We start from the raw sequence: 16,553 nt of genomic DNA, 5'->3' as shown, positions 1-16,553 counted from the left end.
CAAATCTTGTTTTTTTTTCCCTGGCAAACGTTCCCTTAATACTCTTCTTTGGTCTTCGGAACAAGGGCTGAAATGCTTAAGCCTTCAGTCTGTAGGAATGAGGCTTTTAAAGAGAATCAAAAACCAAGAAGATTTTTATATAGTGTCTCAAGTTTGCGCTTAACACAGAGCTCGTCAGTGGTTTTCTATGTGAAACAACGAGAGTTTGATTTAAGGTGATATTTCACTTTCACTTCTTTAACTGCCATGTTGTTTTTGTTTTTTTCTTCTTCTTCTAGGAGGAAGAGAGTAGTCGCTTGGTGCGGACATTCCCCAAGATGACTGAGGGTCAGGTGGACGTGGGTACACAGACGGAGCCAGTGGTGGTGCTATCTCTGGCTCAGGCCGCTGTTCTTGGCCTCATATCCCAAAATGAAATCTTTGGGGCTACCATTGCCCCAAACGGCTTTTATACAGGGGAGTTGCGGGAGTGTCCCCCTCCTCCACCTGAGGCTATGGAGTATGAGTATGCTGACCAGCTAATAGGGGCCAATGGGGACTACCTGGCAGATCCTGCAGGGGACCCTGAGCCCCAACCTCACTGCAGTGAGAGAAGACGCCCCGGACCACGTGGAAGGACTAAAAGACCCAGGAGTGATGAAGAACCAAAGGGTCACCCACACAAAGAGTCGAGTCCCCAGGCCCAAGTTAAAGGTGAACATGCCGACACAGACATTCCTCCATCCTGTATCCACACCCAGAGCAGACACAGCTCGGGCAAGTCGGAAGATCCACTAACTCGGCACAGATCCATGAAAGAGGAGCAGGCGTGCGCGAACTGTGCCTCGTGCGTGCGAGATACACCCAGGCAACAGGCAGCCACAGACGCACGGCCGGAACAGGACCGAGATGAAGCCAACGGCAGAAACAGGGAGAGGAAGGAAGAGCCGGTCGTTGCCGAGGAAGAAGAGGAACAGGCGCTGAACCTGAAGACCACCGGGGAGACCGGCAGCCCCCTGGAGAACCGCTACTACGAGCCCAACGATGTGGCCTACGATTCGGCCGAGATGCCGATGACCGGGGAGTACGAGGACAACAGCCAAGCCATGCTGTGGTCCGACCCGGAGGGGCTGGCCAGGAGAATGCAGATCGACCGGCTGGACATCAACGTCCAGATCGACGAGTCCTACTGCGTGGACGTGGGCGAGGGCCTGAAACGCTGGAAGTGCCGCATGTGCGAGAAGTCGTACACCTCCAAGTACAACCTGGTGACTCACATCCTGGGCCACAACGGGATAAAGCCCCACGAGTGTCTGCACTGCGGGAAGCTGTTCAAGCAGCCGAGCCACCTGCAGACCCACCTGCTCACCCACCAGGGGACCAGGCCCCACAAGTGCACGGTGTGCGAGAAGGCCTTCACGCAGACCAGCCACCTCAAGCGACACATGCTGCAGCACTCGGACGTCAAGCCCTACAGCTGCCGCTTCTGCGGCCGCGGCTTCGCCTACCCCAGCGAGCTGCGGACACACGAGAGCAAGCACGAGAATGGCCAGTGCCACGTCTGCACGCAGTGCGGCCTGGAGTTCCCCACGTACGCCCACCTGAAGCGCCACCTGGCCAGCCACCAGGGCCCCACCACTTACCAGTGCACCGAGTGCCACAAGTCCTTCGCCTACCGCAGCCAGCTGCAGAACCACCTGATGAAGCACCAGAACGTGCGGCCCTACGTCTGCCCCGAGTGCGGCATGGAGTTCGTCCAGATCCATCACCTGCGTCAGCACGCTCTCACTCACAAGGTACCGGCAGCGCGACCGAAATCGCTGAAACTCTCAGCGATGGACCTTTTGTCTGGCGGTTTTCAAACACAAAACCCACAGAGGCCTTGGCTGGCTTCAAAACAAAATGAAATATTTAGTTTAAATAGGAATATCTTGCATTTATCCGGGATCCATCTGGAGGGTATTTTACCCATATTTACTCACTGCGCCGGTATAAATCCTCACAGAAAGAAGTATATGGCAGACTTGAAGCGCAGCCTTTTCTCCAAAACCAGTTACTTTGTAAACACAGTCTTCAAAGGCCGTGAGTGTTTTGTGTGGCTCAGCCCCTCTCTCCCCCCACTTCTGCATGTGTTTTGTGTTGTGTGTCTTCTGCAGACCCACTTCCCTTTGAGCCTCATGAATCACTGGTCTTCCATTTTATTACAGAGGCTGTTTTATTCTATAATAGCAAAATAATAAACTTCATGCCGCTTTATTCAGCTAAAAATGAAAAATGAAAATCAAATAAAGATTTGAACACAAGGGGGAAGTTCACTCGTTCCACTACTGGACGTTTTACACTCTTTTTCACACTTTCTCACTCTCTTTCAACCCTGGAAGGAGGCCACTGCGATCGTCATGAGTCTGATCAAAGACAAGAGCTCCTCCAGTGTGCGTTTGTGTTTCTTACCCTTCGTGACTCTCTAACAGCTCTACCAAACCATACTTTTAGCCAGATGATTTCAACTAAACACTTAATGCTGTTCCAGGGCATGAAAGAATTCAAGTGTGACGTCTGCGCCAGAGAGTTCACTCTGTCCGCCAACCTGAAGAGACACATGTTGATCCACGCCAGCGTGAGGCCCTTCCAGTGCCACGTCTGCTTCAAGACCTTCGTCCAGAAGCAGACCCTCAAAACGCACATGATTGTCCACTTGCCCGTCAAGCCTTTCAAGTGCAAGGTCGGTGAGACGGGAGCTAACTTTCTGTTGCCTTATAACATTTCTTTATTTATTTTTTTAAGCAGAAGTGGCCTGTAACGGAGACCCTCGATTGATTGTCACGCTGTTGTGTTTCAGGTGTGCGGGAAGTCTTTCAACAGAATGTACAACCTCCTCGGCCACATGCACCTCCACGCCGGCAGCAAGCCGTTCAAGTGCCCTTACTGCACCAGCAAGTTTAACCTGAAGGGGAACCTCAGCCGACACATGAAGGTCAAGCACGGCATCATGGACAGCACAATAGAAGGACAAGGTAACAAAAAGATATACACATATTAAATCGCCTGTGATGGCGTCCTCTAATTTGACTGTATGGATGACACTTGACTTTTTTTTTTGATCAGTGTCGTTTGTTGACGTGGATGTGCGGCTGTCTTCAAAGTGCTCATTGGATTCCATCTCGTATTATTGTCACTCAGTCTGCCGCTAATGCACACTGACTCGGCGCGTACCGCGGTCTCGCGGCCAAGTGTTCTGATGTCTCTCTGTCTCCCCCTCCCTGCGTGTTTAGTAAATATAGCAGTGCCTGGATTAGGCATGCCTGTCCTTATCAGTAGCGACTGACACTGAGGCGACTCGCTGCCCATCGTCTTTTCGCAAGGAGCTCGGCGTGTGTGTGAGAGAGGGTCGTTGAGGACGAGGAGGCTCACATTTTGGCGTGTGCTCCTGTTTTTCAGAACCTCCCCAGGAGACGGATGGCCAGGAGGAGTACGAGGAGGAGGGTTTCGAATTCAGCGAGCGAGAAAACCGGGCAAACAACAACAACACACCAGACATCGCTAAACTATCTCAAATGGAGTATTACAGCACCTATGGGAAGGGCGCAGGGCGTTTCAGCACTGCATGAATTATTAAAATGACCCCAAATTGAATATAAGTAGAAACTCCTGAAACAGGAGGAAGGTTTTTGTTTTGTTTTGTTTTTTTGTTTTATTGTTTGAGGCACATGCCTGGGTTGTTCTTTATGTATGAGGAAAAGAACCCGGTGCAAACTGCACATTCATATGCCATATGCACTGAAATCACTTGTAAAGCGAGAACATTTGCAAATGTGTACCCTTTACTTTATTGCATATTTGTCATCTCTGAGTGCATCTACTGTTAAAAGACTACTTGGGTAAAGATTGTTTCAAGCTAAAGTATATAATTTAAAAAAAACAAACAAAAAACAACATCATATGAAAACATGCATATGTTGTCGACACAATCTGAGCCTGATTTGAAAAGCACATTTTTAGCTACGATATTGAAAATCCATGACGTTACACTGCACGCACTCATGCAAATGAACTGGGGATATCTTGTCCGTCCACTGGGTGAAAGTGAAGGTTTAGTGAAGGGAATTAGTTTTATCGCTGGCCAAAGCTTCAGGTTGCAGGAAGTTGATGACACCCTCTGATTTATGCTTGATATATCTGGTTCTGCCACTGGATTTTACAGTGTATTCTTGTATATTTATGTACAGATGTATCAGCCTTCTTGCATGTTGGCTGGTACAGTAATCGGTGCATTGCACTGAGGACAACCGCGTCCACTTGCAGTGTTCTGCATTAACACGAATCACCCTGTATTGAATCTCTAGTCACTGAATGTATTTGTTTCTGTGGAATGTTTTAAAAATGCTCACGAGAAGAAAATCAAAAATACTTAAAGAACAAAAAGAAACCCATGACCAAAGAATTGGATCACATCTTGCAGCTATGGGCACTGTATGTTTTTACCCTTGTCGTTCTGTTGAGCCGGGACACTGAATATCCTGCAGTTCAATTGCAGACCTCTTGAAATTACATTCAGGTTCCCCTCCCACCCATCTGTAGATCTCTTTAAAAGATTACCACAGTGAACAGGCCGTGGCACAGCTTCTCCTTTGGAACCCTCACCACACCCCCACCCCCCTCCCTTCACAGGACTGCAACATTTTTCATATGCAATGCAAAACCTGTATTTGTTGTTTTTTTTTGTTGTTATTTAAACGGTTGAGTCTCAACAAGATGCACCCAACAACCCTCCCCCCCTACAAAAAAAACACTCAAGACAGAAATATTAAGTGCCCCCAGAGTGTCTGCAAGCGTATGCCATCCATCACGCTGTACGCCGGTCTCAAGTGATGAACGACAACCTCCCAACATGTGACAGGGGCGCGGACCTTGTGGAAAATGATTTGGGAAATGCACAATATATTCAGTTTGCCCAGTGCTTGGCTTTCTCAAACTTTTAAGCTGCAAGCCATGTGTCCGATTGCAATGTTAATACAGTGCATTTTAAATAAGTGCAACTTTAAAGTGTTTTTTTTATATTCATGATTTTAGCTCGTGTCCATTGCATCAGTTTTTGTGATGATACTACCAGAGGGAAGAAGATATTCAGCTTCAATGGATTCCTGTATTAGACATTAGTGTGAACAAAATGTGAATAGAGATGTATGTAAACCATTGTGGCTCAGATAATGCTGTAAAATAATAAATCTATTTACCTTTAAAAGTTGTTAACCGTATAGTTTGTTTGTTTAAGAAGAAGAAGAAGAAGAAGAAGAAAACAGAAGTGGGTCAAACAAGTGATTTATTGGCAAATATGTTTGACATAGTCTTAAGTCCTGCCCGAGGCATTAAACAGTATTGAATCATTACAGTACTTCACTTTACAAAAATAAAACCTTGCAATAACGGGACAGAGAGTCAGGTAGGGTGACATTAGGCGTAAGGAGAGCTGCTGACCATTTCTTTAATAACCTAACAGAACTCTATATAATCCTACAGACAGTACATATTTTTCAATCGTTAAGTTGACCTTTTTTTTAAGTTAAAAATGAGGTACAAAACAGATGAGTGACATAGTCCTCTCCTGGCTAACTTCATTACTCTAAGTCCTTCACTTGCCGAGGGCTTTGTCCAGATTCGTCTTGATGGCGTCAAGGAAGTCTGTAGTATTGACGTAGTGCTCGTTCAGCTTGACACTGAGAAGAAGAGAGGAGAAAAAGCAGAAGAGAAAACTCAATACAGAGCTTTGGAAAACAAATAGTCAGCAACATCTTTTGTTTTTATAACAAAAGATGTTATACAATAAATAATTACCCTGCTATTTACTAGAGGTAAATAGCAGGGTAATTATTTATCAAATATCAGGCCACTACGAAGGCATTATTAAGAGTAATCTTTGTGAATTTAGCACTTGTGCTGAAATGCCGTGTAGAATGAATAAAGCACCAGGTCAATAGATAGGTCAGTGTCACTGAAAAAATAAACAAGGCTATTCCACTACATTTATTCATCTCCATCCATAAGCCTCTGAACCTGGTTAAAACTGAGACCAGGTTTTGTAAAAAAAAAAAAAAAAAAAAAACCTTCCAGTTTGGTTGGTGTTTTACCCAAGATGAACCATTCTCCATTAGCCTTTCAAACTTCACTGGTCCTAAATATAACTCCTACTAGAGTTATCTCTTAAGAATCAGAACATCTTTCTGCTAACCAACCCATCACTTTCAGGTGGAAGAAAAGCACGATGGGAGGAAAATGGACTTAAATGTCAGTCAGCTCCAAAACAAGATGAGGTGACGTGAAGGAAGTAAAGTTTGAAGCTCAGGAAATGTCTGGCTGGTGACAATGGGGGAAAAATACCAGCCAGTCTAATGCCTCTGAATGATGATGTATTTTCAAAGCAATAGTTGGATTCACATTCAAAGGAAATGAAAGCAGCAAACCTTTAATTTTAGGTTTAAGTTTGATGTTCAAAGCAGCACACTATATGGACAACATATTATATAGTCATAATTGTTTTGCATTGTTTATGTTTTTGAATGAATATACACTGTATTTGAAAGGGCAGATGAAGCTCTACCATCATTGGTGGATGCCACCTGAGGCATGTTGATGGCTGAGGTTAGTAACTAGCCAATATCATAAGTAAACTGTCAATATGGTGGTTAAGGGAATGAAGTAAAGTAAATGTTTCATCATCAAGTGCAGTAATAATCAATCGCTTTATACAATTACTGTACATTTGGTTTATTGTCATATTAGCAGAGAGGTTTATGAAAGGGAAATAATATTTTTTAAAGGGTTTACACTGGCAGCAAACCAATCGTAAACAAGGCTGTATCATATGTACAGCACCACCGTCAAAGTCCCCGTATTTATTTGCATGCTTTAATACTATCCAGAGCAAGATATTTTCAATTACAAATAATAGAATTACAATTGTTACAGTCATTAGTGCAGCCTACAGAGATTCAAAACGTATTTCTCTTATTGAAATCCCCTTGTAGATTAGCATTATAACTTCAGAGGGCACTCGTGGCATGACTGCATATGTGCCGCAGTGTAAAATGCAGCATTAATATCAACATGAACGTACTTGGAGAGGCCGTGGATGCAACCCGCGAGGTCCTTGGTCATGGTGCCACTCTCAACCGTCTCAACACAAACCCTCTCCAGGATCTGGGAGAATCTGCAGATGAGAAAAAAAGAAAAGAAGAAAAGGCCAAATTTAGAAACGGAAATGCGTCATCTGAAAGTCAAATGAGTTCACACGTCAAGGTCTCTCACTTGATGAGGTCGTTATTGCCGTCCAGTTTGCCACGGTGCTCCAGGCCTCTGGTCCAGGCGAAAATGCTGGCGATGGGGTTGGTGCTGGTCGGCCTCCCCTGAGCGCAAACATGAGGGTTGGGTCAGTTTTGCAAGGAAGGCAGTTCATTTTGCAGAGAGACGCATTCTCGGTCTTCACCACAGGGTGGCATTATAATACCAGAGATTTCACAGTCAGTCTGGCATGACATCATTGGGTCCCTATTCACTCTCTGCCTCGCTGGCTGCTTGAAGTGTTTTCCGACCCTAAAATGGAGAAAGATGGTGACTTACCTTCTGGTGCTCGCGGTAGTGCCTGGTCACAGTGCCATGAGCGGCCTCGGCCTCGATGGTCTTGCCGTCAGGGCACACGAGCACTGACGTCATCAATCCCAGAGAGCCAAAACCTTAAAGGAGAAACCAAAAAAAGCAGGCCGCTTGAGGAGGAACCGCTAGAGCTGCCAACAAGCTGGCCGACATTTCAACGTCGACGATGAGTGCCGTTCCATAACGCAGGACTGCAGCAGAGCTTTTGCTTTTCAGACGTCTCACCTTGCGCAAGGATGTCGGACTGAACGTCTCCGTCATAGTTCTTGCACGCCCACACAAAGGCGCCAGAGGACTTGAGGACCTGGGCGACCATGTCATCAATAAGCCTGTGCTCGTACCAGATCTTCAGCTTGTCAAACTCAGGCTTGTAGTGCCTAAAGGAAAAGCAATCATGATCACATGGCACATGTGAACACAAAATACACATCGTGGCAGTGGATTATCATTTTTTTGGAAGGATTTTTTTTTTTTTTTTAATATTTTAAAAATTAAAATGTGCACCTACTTCACGAAGATGTCCTCGAAGATGTCTTTGAACCTTCCATCGTAGGCCTTGAGGATGGTGTTCTTTGTGCTCATGTACAGAGGCCACTTCTTGCCAATGGCATACTGGAAGCAGCTGTGTGCGAAGCCTGTAATAGACTGTAGATGGCGAGAGGGTCAGAAAGTCACTTGCTGACTTCTGTTGTTAAATCCAAGAGTGCTATGCTGATTAAGTCAAGCAAGGTAGTGTTTTTTCCCCCCCCCTTTACATGGGACTCAGGTTTCTCTTTCAAAAAGAGCCTCAAGCTCAAACACAAAAGGTCTGTTAACCTTATGTAAACGTATTATAACCTCCAAGAAACATGAGCTCTGCAGAATCAGTACAGACTGGGGCTACGAAAGGCAGGTTAAGATAGCTACTAGAAATACCAGCTGCTGTCATTTCTTGGAAGCACAAACTCACTGAATAACAATTAAAACAGCAGAGCAATCCTTATAGAAGCCTGAATGTGAGCAGAAATATCAACCATAAGCAACAAAATGAACGCAGCCCTGCAAAACAAAGCAAACTCACCTCATCTGTGTTGTACATGCCCATTCCACAGCCGCCAGCAGGGAAATCGTAGACCTCCCATTCCTTGCCAGCACTGCCATCAGTAGGAGAGAAGATGATCTTGAATTTGCCCGGCTGGTCAATGACAAAGTCTGTTGCTCTGTACTGTAAAAGACACGACAAGACTCGTGAGCTCAGCTAGCGTTGTTTATCAAACATTAAACAAGTCAGACCAGTGGCGATTAATACTGGTTTTCCCCCTTTCTGGTGCGTTGACCAATATTTGGAACCATTCGGATTGAGTCAAATTCTTTTTTTTATCTGATCGAATCAGTCTGTGTGGGTCTGAGAAGACGAAACAACTGAATCTGCCAAACTTGGATGGAACGTAGATAAGTTGCACGACTCATATCCTGAAGACACTCGTTTACTTCAGTTAAAATGTTCATCAAGACAAAATTAGCAGTAAATAATTAGTTCTTCACCAAAGCCAGACAAGTCTTTTCACTAGTGTTTGTTAGTTAATGCACATCACCTGCAGGCAGAGCCCAAAAAAAAAAAAGTTAATACCGTCTTGGTAATAATAATTTGAACAAAACTAGGTTTGTTTGAATCAGCCTGACTCACAAAAAAGACCAAAAGCTGCCTTGGTTGATGAGCCAAACGATGAATCGGACTACCTTGAGTCTGGAATGACTTCATTCACTGCTTTGCCTCTGTGCGTAGAGGGAGCGGCTCACCTGATCCCCGAAGGCGTGTCTGCCAATAGTGATGGGCTGCGTCCAGCCAGGAACAAGCCTGGGAATGTTCTTGCAGATGATTGGCTCACGGAAGACGGTGCCTCCCAGGATGTTTCTGATGGTTCCATTGGGGCTCTTCCACATCTTCTTAAGCTTGAACTCTAATTGGGATAAAAACAAAAATGTGGGGTTGTAAATTCTAGATTTCCTGGTGTCGTCAGCAGTTTCTTTGAGTTTCTTTGTGTTTTGTTTCTTTGTTTTACCTTCCACTCTGGCTTCGTCGGGGGTGATGGTGGCACACTTAACCGCAACGTGGTACTTCTTTGTGGCCAGGGCAGAGTCGATGGTGACCTGGTCGTCGGTCTGGTCGCGGTACGGCAGGCCCAGGTCGTAGTACTTCAGCTCGACGTCAACGTTGGACAGGATGAGCTGAGGGACACAGCGTGAAACCGAAAACATGAGCATCGCCTCAGTCCAAGTCTCTCAGTGCGCCAAACCTGAACTATTTCACAGGTACAAGAAAAACCTTGTTTTCAGTCTGTCACAACGCAGAGGTGTGACAGACTGAAACTAATCGTTTCTTGTAATTACTCATTTTCAAGAGACAGCCATAGCAAAAGGCTTTTGTCATCTCCCCATAGCAGCCTTTTATAACTTAAGCCCGTCAGGACCAAACGGGTCAGACATCCAGCTGTGTAACGAGGCTGGGAGGCAGGTCGCCACAGGCAGGCATTTCCAACATTAGATCTATGAAAACACAGAAGCTGAAAATATTTTTCCGGTCCAGCCACAGTGTAAAAAAAACAACAACATTCTGGTTATTTTCAAAGCTGCGTAATAAAACAGTGAGGCGGTTTTAAGCTCAGGCTACTCCACGTTTTCTCCCGGAGCCAACACACCATCTGCTCTCTTTGGGGGCAACCAGCCAGTGAGCGGCTGCAACATCACAGCTGTCCCTCCCCCTCATCTCACAGATAATCCCTCCTCCTCCCACCCCGTCCACGTGTTGGTCTGCGATATAAAAATAGGCGAATCAGACAGCGTCGGCGCATCCTCCCCCGAGAGACTCACACCAGCGCTGCTGCAGCTCGTCTCCGCATTCTCACCTTCTCTTTGATGAACTCCCAGATGATTCTGGTCATCTCGTCTCCGTCCATCTCCACCACTGGCTGGGACACTTTGATGCGTTTGTCAGCATCTGTGTGACACACACACACACACACACACACACACACACACACACACACACACACACACACACACACACACACACACACACACACACACACACACACACACACACACACACACACACACACACACACACACACACACACACACACACGAAGGTTCAATTAAGGGCAGCTTTCCATTCACAGCAAGACGTTTGTTTGTCTGTGGCTCAACTCGGCTGCCTGGCTCAACGCGGAACACAAACAGCACGATTACACAGCGATCGGGTTTTAATCTGCAGAGGGCTATTAAATGTGTAACCGCCAGCAGCCATTTTCTGCATGTTGTTTTAGGCGACACTTCATCACGAATGACTGCTTTGAAGAGTCAATCACTGGACGTGCTTATGTCTGCAGCTTTGTTTACACAGCACCTCGAGATGCAATGAAGTGAGCAATATACATGGAGGATGTTGCTGCAGCAGAAAAGGGCAACCATGCAAGTGTAGAGTCATACCCTGCATTTTTGGAATCTCAATGGTGCTATTTTTGTCCAATCAAAAATCTTCCACAACGCCATGACACGAAGCAATAAGCAAAAGTACATTTCGAAAACACTGAAGTGCTTACAAGTGCCCTTTTAAAAAACATATCAGATTTTAAAATGTGTTTGTGCAATATATTAATTATGGTGCTTTTATGAATGAATTCTTTTCAGTCAAGCATTTTCCTTACTCAAGGCAAGAGCCCTTTAATTTTAAAACGTCTCAAGCGAACAGAATTGTTTTTTGTTTTCTTCTCTTAGCTGCAGCAACGAGCACAATCCCTTTTGACAGGTATGTGTCTTTCAGCATAGCTTCTAACATGCAGCTCAGTGTGTATCCTGCCAGCAGGAACAGTTCAGTGGATAGAAAAGTGCAGGGGGAGGAGCAGAAGATCAAATGACAGTTTGCTAGCCAAGCCAATGTTCCTTTCAGCCACTGCTGCTGCTGCTTTCCTTGAATAATAAAAATGTGAAAGTGCGGTCATTATACAACCAGTATTTCTGTTTGGGTTTTTTTTCCTCCTATGCATGCTTTGTATGTGTGGTGTCCAACATACATCGGGCACCTTTAATAAAATAAATATCCACGTGGGACATCTGACCCATTCTGGAATTTGAAGCCTTGGTAACACCTGTTTAAACAGCCTGTGTTCCGCTCCCATACTCTTCGACCAACACAAGCCAAGAGTGCAGACGCACAGTGAGCACGAGGTGACCAAAATAGCAGCATAGCAAAGAAAGTACACCATCAGTGACATGAGGCAGAGAAATAACTAGTGGCAAAGCAGAAGCACAGTACTTGTATTGATGTTTTGGACGAGATAACTAAAGAAAAAAAATATGCACACAAAGGTTTGATTTGACATTTTAATAAAGAGTCAAGGGAACTCCAAAATTAATTTGAAGTGCACCAAATCTCTCCCTTGGGGAAGTTATTCCGTAACAGGAAATAGGCCTCAGGCCAGTCTCTGCACCAAGAGTTCTAGATAAAAAATCTGAACAAAAATAAAACTCATACATGTCATAAAGTTGATAACGTCAGATATTTTAAATACCATCTACACAGCCCAGATTTTTCCTGAGGCAATTATTTTTGGTCCTATCAATTTCTAAAACCATGCTACTATTGCTATTGGTATAGAGATATATCACTTGATAAAAATGAGAGTGGTGTGTTGAGCAAAAGTGAAAAGCATGTGTGGTTGATTTAATCTCAACTGCCGTCAAAAGTCAAAGCTAATTGCGTCACAGCTAAAGTCAATCACGGCTGGTCATAATTTCGCACATGTCTAAACGAAATCAAACGGCTCAGTGCAGGAGGGGAGCAGCTGAGCTGGTTATGTAAGCAGAAAGAACATATCAGACTGGACGCTGAAGGGCGAACTGAAACAAAGTCATGTGCGCTTCCTGCATTACGCCCACAGACCTTGCAGGGGGAGAGGCCTGCAGAGTTGTACTTCGCTTCTCTACGACTGTGATAAAGCTAGCTGATATCGCAAGGAAATAGCACTGGCACAATGTGCTGAACGGTCTCCATTGAAGAGACGGTGAGCATAAGCAGGAATAGAATACTCTTTTATCCAGACATTATTTTGAAAAGGACTTTCTGTTTTAAAAAAACAACAACTTTCTGCACCTTAACCAAAAGCAATTGAGGAAATTACCAATTCACATAAAGGTGCAGTAGGCCATATAAATAGAAAGTAAGCAGAAATCTGGATAAAGTAAACTAAGTAGTTTAGAAAAGCCTGTGCAGAATTCAGAATTTGTGAAAGTTGTTGGGAGAGTCAGCTGCGATTTAGAATAATGTGTTGCCTTTAGAGCAGAGGACATGAGGGTGAAACAGTCAGTCTTCAACAAAGTCAGTCTTCAACAGTGTGTGACCAGACCGTATGACCCCAATAAACCTGTCAGTGTGCTCTGCTCAACAATCTGCACAATGTAAACAAGCCTTACACCTTCTCAGTTTTAATCCTACACCTGGGAAAGACGGTAATCTGGTATAATCGATCACTTAAACCGAATCGCAGACCAGCCTGGAGACGGTTGTGGAAAGATTAGCTGATGACCTCCCCGAGACACTGTCTTCCACTGAGTGGTACTGAGTGGTACTGAGTGGCACTGAGTGATTGAGTTATATATATTTTTTTAAATCATTGACCACAAGCAGAAGAAGCAGTAAAAGGTTTTAAGGTTTCAAAATCAAGTTGCAGCCAAAGAGCCTCTTACACAGAACGTAGAATACACAACAAAGAAATAAAAAGGTGTGACGGTGTAATTTTATTAGTCTGTTGTAAAATTTAATTGGTCATCTAACAGTGGTGACCTCTGAATGCACTCTGGAAAAAATTACTCTCAACACACGTACACAGGCAAATTGTAGTAACTCACGCAAGAAGAGGGACGACACGCTGTGCTATTGTAGGAAGGCAGTGATCAAACAGGTGCCTGAAAATGGCAAACGGCACGACAACAGCAAATGGCAGCATTTAAACATTTGTTGCTTTTGGAGATATGGTCAGGCAACAACTTCGCACACAAAAAGATGACCAAGCAGATGACCCCCCCCCCCCCCCAAAAAAAAAAAAAAGACAGGCTGGTTTCCTGGATACGTGCATGTTTCTGGGGGAAGTCATGACCGTGAAAGGACCTTTCCAAAAGCTCTGGTTTTAGTGACCCATGCATCAGTGTGTGGGGGCAAAAGACTGAATTGCGTAGAGAGAAACAAAACTATGCACAGACACTTGAAGCACTAAGTAAACTTTAGTCACAAAGATGTCCATTAAGTCATAGAAGTTCTATTGCAAGGAAAGTAGCACACAGGAATATCTTGGTTACCAACAAGAGGTCGAGGGAATTAGCAGGACACCCGGATCATCAGGGCAGCACTCTATTTACTACCATCAATGACCCTTTACACACGACTGCGCTGCAAAGCTCCCACAACAAGTTGGACCGCTCTCTCCGTCTGAAGACAAGGTGCCCTTCAAGGTGACCCATTCCTATAAACTACCTGGCCACCGAACTGTGGCCTACGAGCCAACGCGGCACACAGTTTCCAAATTCAGACTCCCGCAGAAGGATATTTGGGGAATATCTGCAGCGCCCACGTGATGAACGGTTCTTCTGGATCCCTACGCCGGATTTAGGGCCCATAGAAAAAAAGGAAACTGCTTGTGATTTGGGCAACGACACACAACAATCTAATTTCGTGACCACAGACACAATACGAGTAACAAGGCGCACATTAAGAGGGAGGCAGCTGCAGGGTTAGTTTGTGGTCAAAAACGCCAAGGTCGGAGCAGTGCGAGTCGATGAAGCGATGGGGGGGAAAGGAAAAAAAAAAAAAATAGGGCGAGCAGAGCGGCAGCCATTGCGCTCTCCGGAGGAGTCTCGTATGCGGAGTGACCTCGGTGAAAGTTTTCACCGTCGCGCGCGGAGCCGAGTGGCCGCTTCGCTTCTCGTCGGGCCACTTCGGAAAAGTGCGTGCACACATTCTGGCGGCAAACCGCGAGTTTTATTTATTTATTTCGTCTTTCCACGTCAGTTGGGGGCGCAGGCATTTCCGCACGGATATGCTACAACCGCGGCTGATTCATTGATTCATTTGCTGCCAGTTTGTTTTTCCTCCTCCGGGCGCCTTGTAATTGCTTAATTATATGAAGCGAAACGAACCGCCAATTGAAGGGCTGCGCAGGCTAATAAACAATATATTAAAAAATAATGTCTTGTTTACAAATGTGCCGACGTATCTATAAAGGAGCCACCAACTGTTATCTAACTTTGCTCGGAGAGGACAAAGAAATGCATCTCCGGCCAGCTGCTCTTCGCCCCCGTCCGTCTTCACAACCTCGCTACATGAATGCACCTGAACCCGGGCGTGAAATCGCCATGAAACAGGAGTTCAACTCCTGGAGCGTCGTCTGCCATTAAGCTCAAGCAATTAAATGCCATTAGGAGCATCCTCGTTGTCTAACGGCGGATGCGACGCAGCTAGCATAGCTTCCTAGCTTCGTTGTAGCCGCTTTCTCGATATAACACTGGTGCAACCTAAACTCCAAATCAGAGATGGTTTTAAACGCGAAGCTCGGTCAAGCGAGTACACGTCGACACAATGATGCTGAGGATGCCATCGGAGCTCTCTTTGCAAACTCACAGTTTCTCTGAGGCTGGCAGTTTGCAGCCGGTGCGAGCACGGCGGGGTTCCTGGAAAATGCGGCGGCAGACCTCGAAAGAGAGCTGAGGACCTTCAGATATCCAGCCATTGTCTCCTGGCCCAAAATGACTTTTTGCGGTTAACACTCGACGAAGCTCAGAGCGAAGAGGGGGCCAAGCGAAGCCGGGCTCTTTGCAATATACTCAGCGGGAGCTTCAGCGCCGCCTCTCGTCCCCGCCCCGACGGGACAAGCTGCTGTTACGTCACAAGTCAGTTTTTTTTTTTCACCCCTCCTCTCTCATTTGGAGTGTAATTGCAATATAAATTCGTTAAAACAAACAAACAAACAAATATTTTCTTATGTTTTGAATGCCATTATTTAATTCACACTTATTTTGAAAATTGTGTATAGTTTTTTTTTGTCAGATTCTTTTGCTCATTCATATGGGATAGTCACATCTTTTGAGCAAAGGGTTTAACAATACAATTATGAACTTTTTAGTGAAACCACAAAAGCCCCTGCCAAGTATGAAGACACTGGATTGTTCATGAATATGAGGGACAGACAGTGAGCTCAGTCCAGAATGAGCTCATCGGAAAGAGATGGCCACTGTGTTTCATTATAGAGGCAATAACACTGACATATATTTTGGAACTTGGAACTGTTTACCTGAAAACCTGATGATTACATTATTTGGATAGACTTGATCTCAAAATAAACAGAAATACTCCCACATAGGAATGTATGATTCCCCAAATTACTAGCTACTCTACGGAATAACACAATCATTTTTGTTGGATATTTGCATACATTTGTACAGGAAGCCCACATGTTGATCGGAAGATCAAATGTACGAACCAAAATTATCTAAATGTTATATTGTAATAATAGTGTGTGAGCTAAACTTTCCACACACAAGTTCCCAGGTTCTTATTTTCCCCTCTCCAGTGGAGTAGCTTCCTAAAATGAATCATCAAAGAGCTCAGATGTAGCTCACTGCTAAAACCAGTTATTTGTTGCACCTAATAGGGAGAGGTAACAATGAGATATCATTGACCTGCATGACACTGCAAAGGCCTAATTTAAAAAAAAAAAAAACAACAACAACAACAACAACAACAAACTTTAGAACTTCAGCAGAAAGGTTTAGCAAGAAAAACTGGTAGAAAAGGATGATTTTTTTTCATTTGGGGGATTTCATTGGCAAGCTAGAATGGCATTGCTAAAAAGTGTATAACTGTGGTAAAGTAGATTTGCATGAATTAAATTAAAAAT

General features: G+C 44.8%; 2 protein-coding genes across 5 annotated transcripts in view; one reads left to right on the top strand and one right to left on the bottom strand.

The window, feature by feature from the left end:
- Positions 1-5,225, top strand: part of znf710a (zinc finger protein 710a) — a 7,198-nt gene extending 1,973 nt beyond the window's left edge. Inside the window, exons 2-6 of one of the 4 annotated variants that reach the window (XM_076037924.1) lie at positions 279-1,775; positions 2,361-2,411; positions 2,510-2,701; positions 2,819-2,993; positions 3,418-5,225. In XM_076037924.1, the coding sequence (XP_075894039.1) occupies positions 279-1,775; positions 2,361-2,411; positions 2,510-2,701; positions 2,819-2,993; positions 3,418-3,587 (2,085 nt within the window). In that variant the 3' untranslated portion in view covers positions 3,588-5,225. The other 3 variants (XM_076037927.1, XM_076037926.1, XM_076037925.1) reach the window with 3 other exon arrangements.
- Positions 5,226-5,282: 57 nt separating this feature from the next.
- idh2 (isocitrate dehydrogenase (NADP(+)) 2) lies at positions 5,283-15,463 on the bottom strand. The gene is made up of 11 exons (XM_076037933.1): positions 15,278-15,463; positions 10,512-10,603; positions 9,669-9,834; positions 9,406-9,566; positions 8,687-8,830; positions 8,135-8,271; positions 7,852-8,003; positions 7,594-7,706; positions 7,282-7,379; positions 7,091-7,183; positions 5,283-5,693 (listed from the first exon to the last, which is right to left on the bottom strand). Exons 1-11 carry the CDS (start codon positions 15,384-15,386, stop codon positions 5,609-5,611), a joined length of 1,350 nt encoding a protein of 449 aa, XP_075894048.1. The 5' UTR covers positions 15,387-15,463; the 3' UTR covers positions 5,283-5,608.
- Positions 15,464-16,553: the final 1,090 nt, after the last annotated feature.

Source organism: Nelusetta ayraudi, unplaced genomic scaffold (assembly GCF_046127955.1).
Source record: "Nelusetta ayraudi isolate G7.1 ecotype Tasmania unplaced genomic scaffold, CSIRO-AGI_Nayr_v1 ptg000053l, whole genome shotgun sequence".
NCBI lineage: Eukaryota > Metazoa > Chordata > Actinopteri > Tetraodontiformes > Monacanthidae > Nelusetta > Nelusetta ayraudi.
Note: the sequence above shows the minus strand (reverse complement) of the source record. Positions and strands in the feature narration are given on the sequence as shown.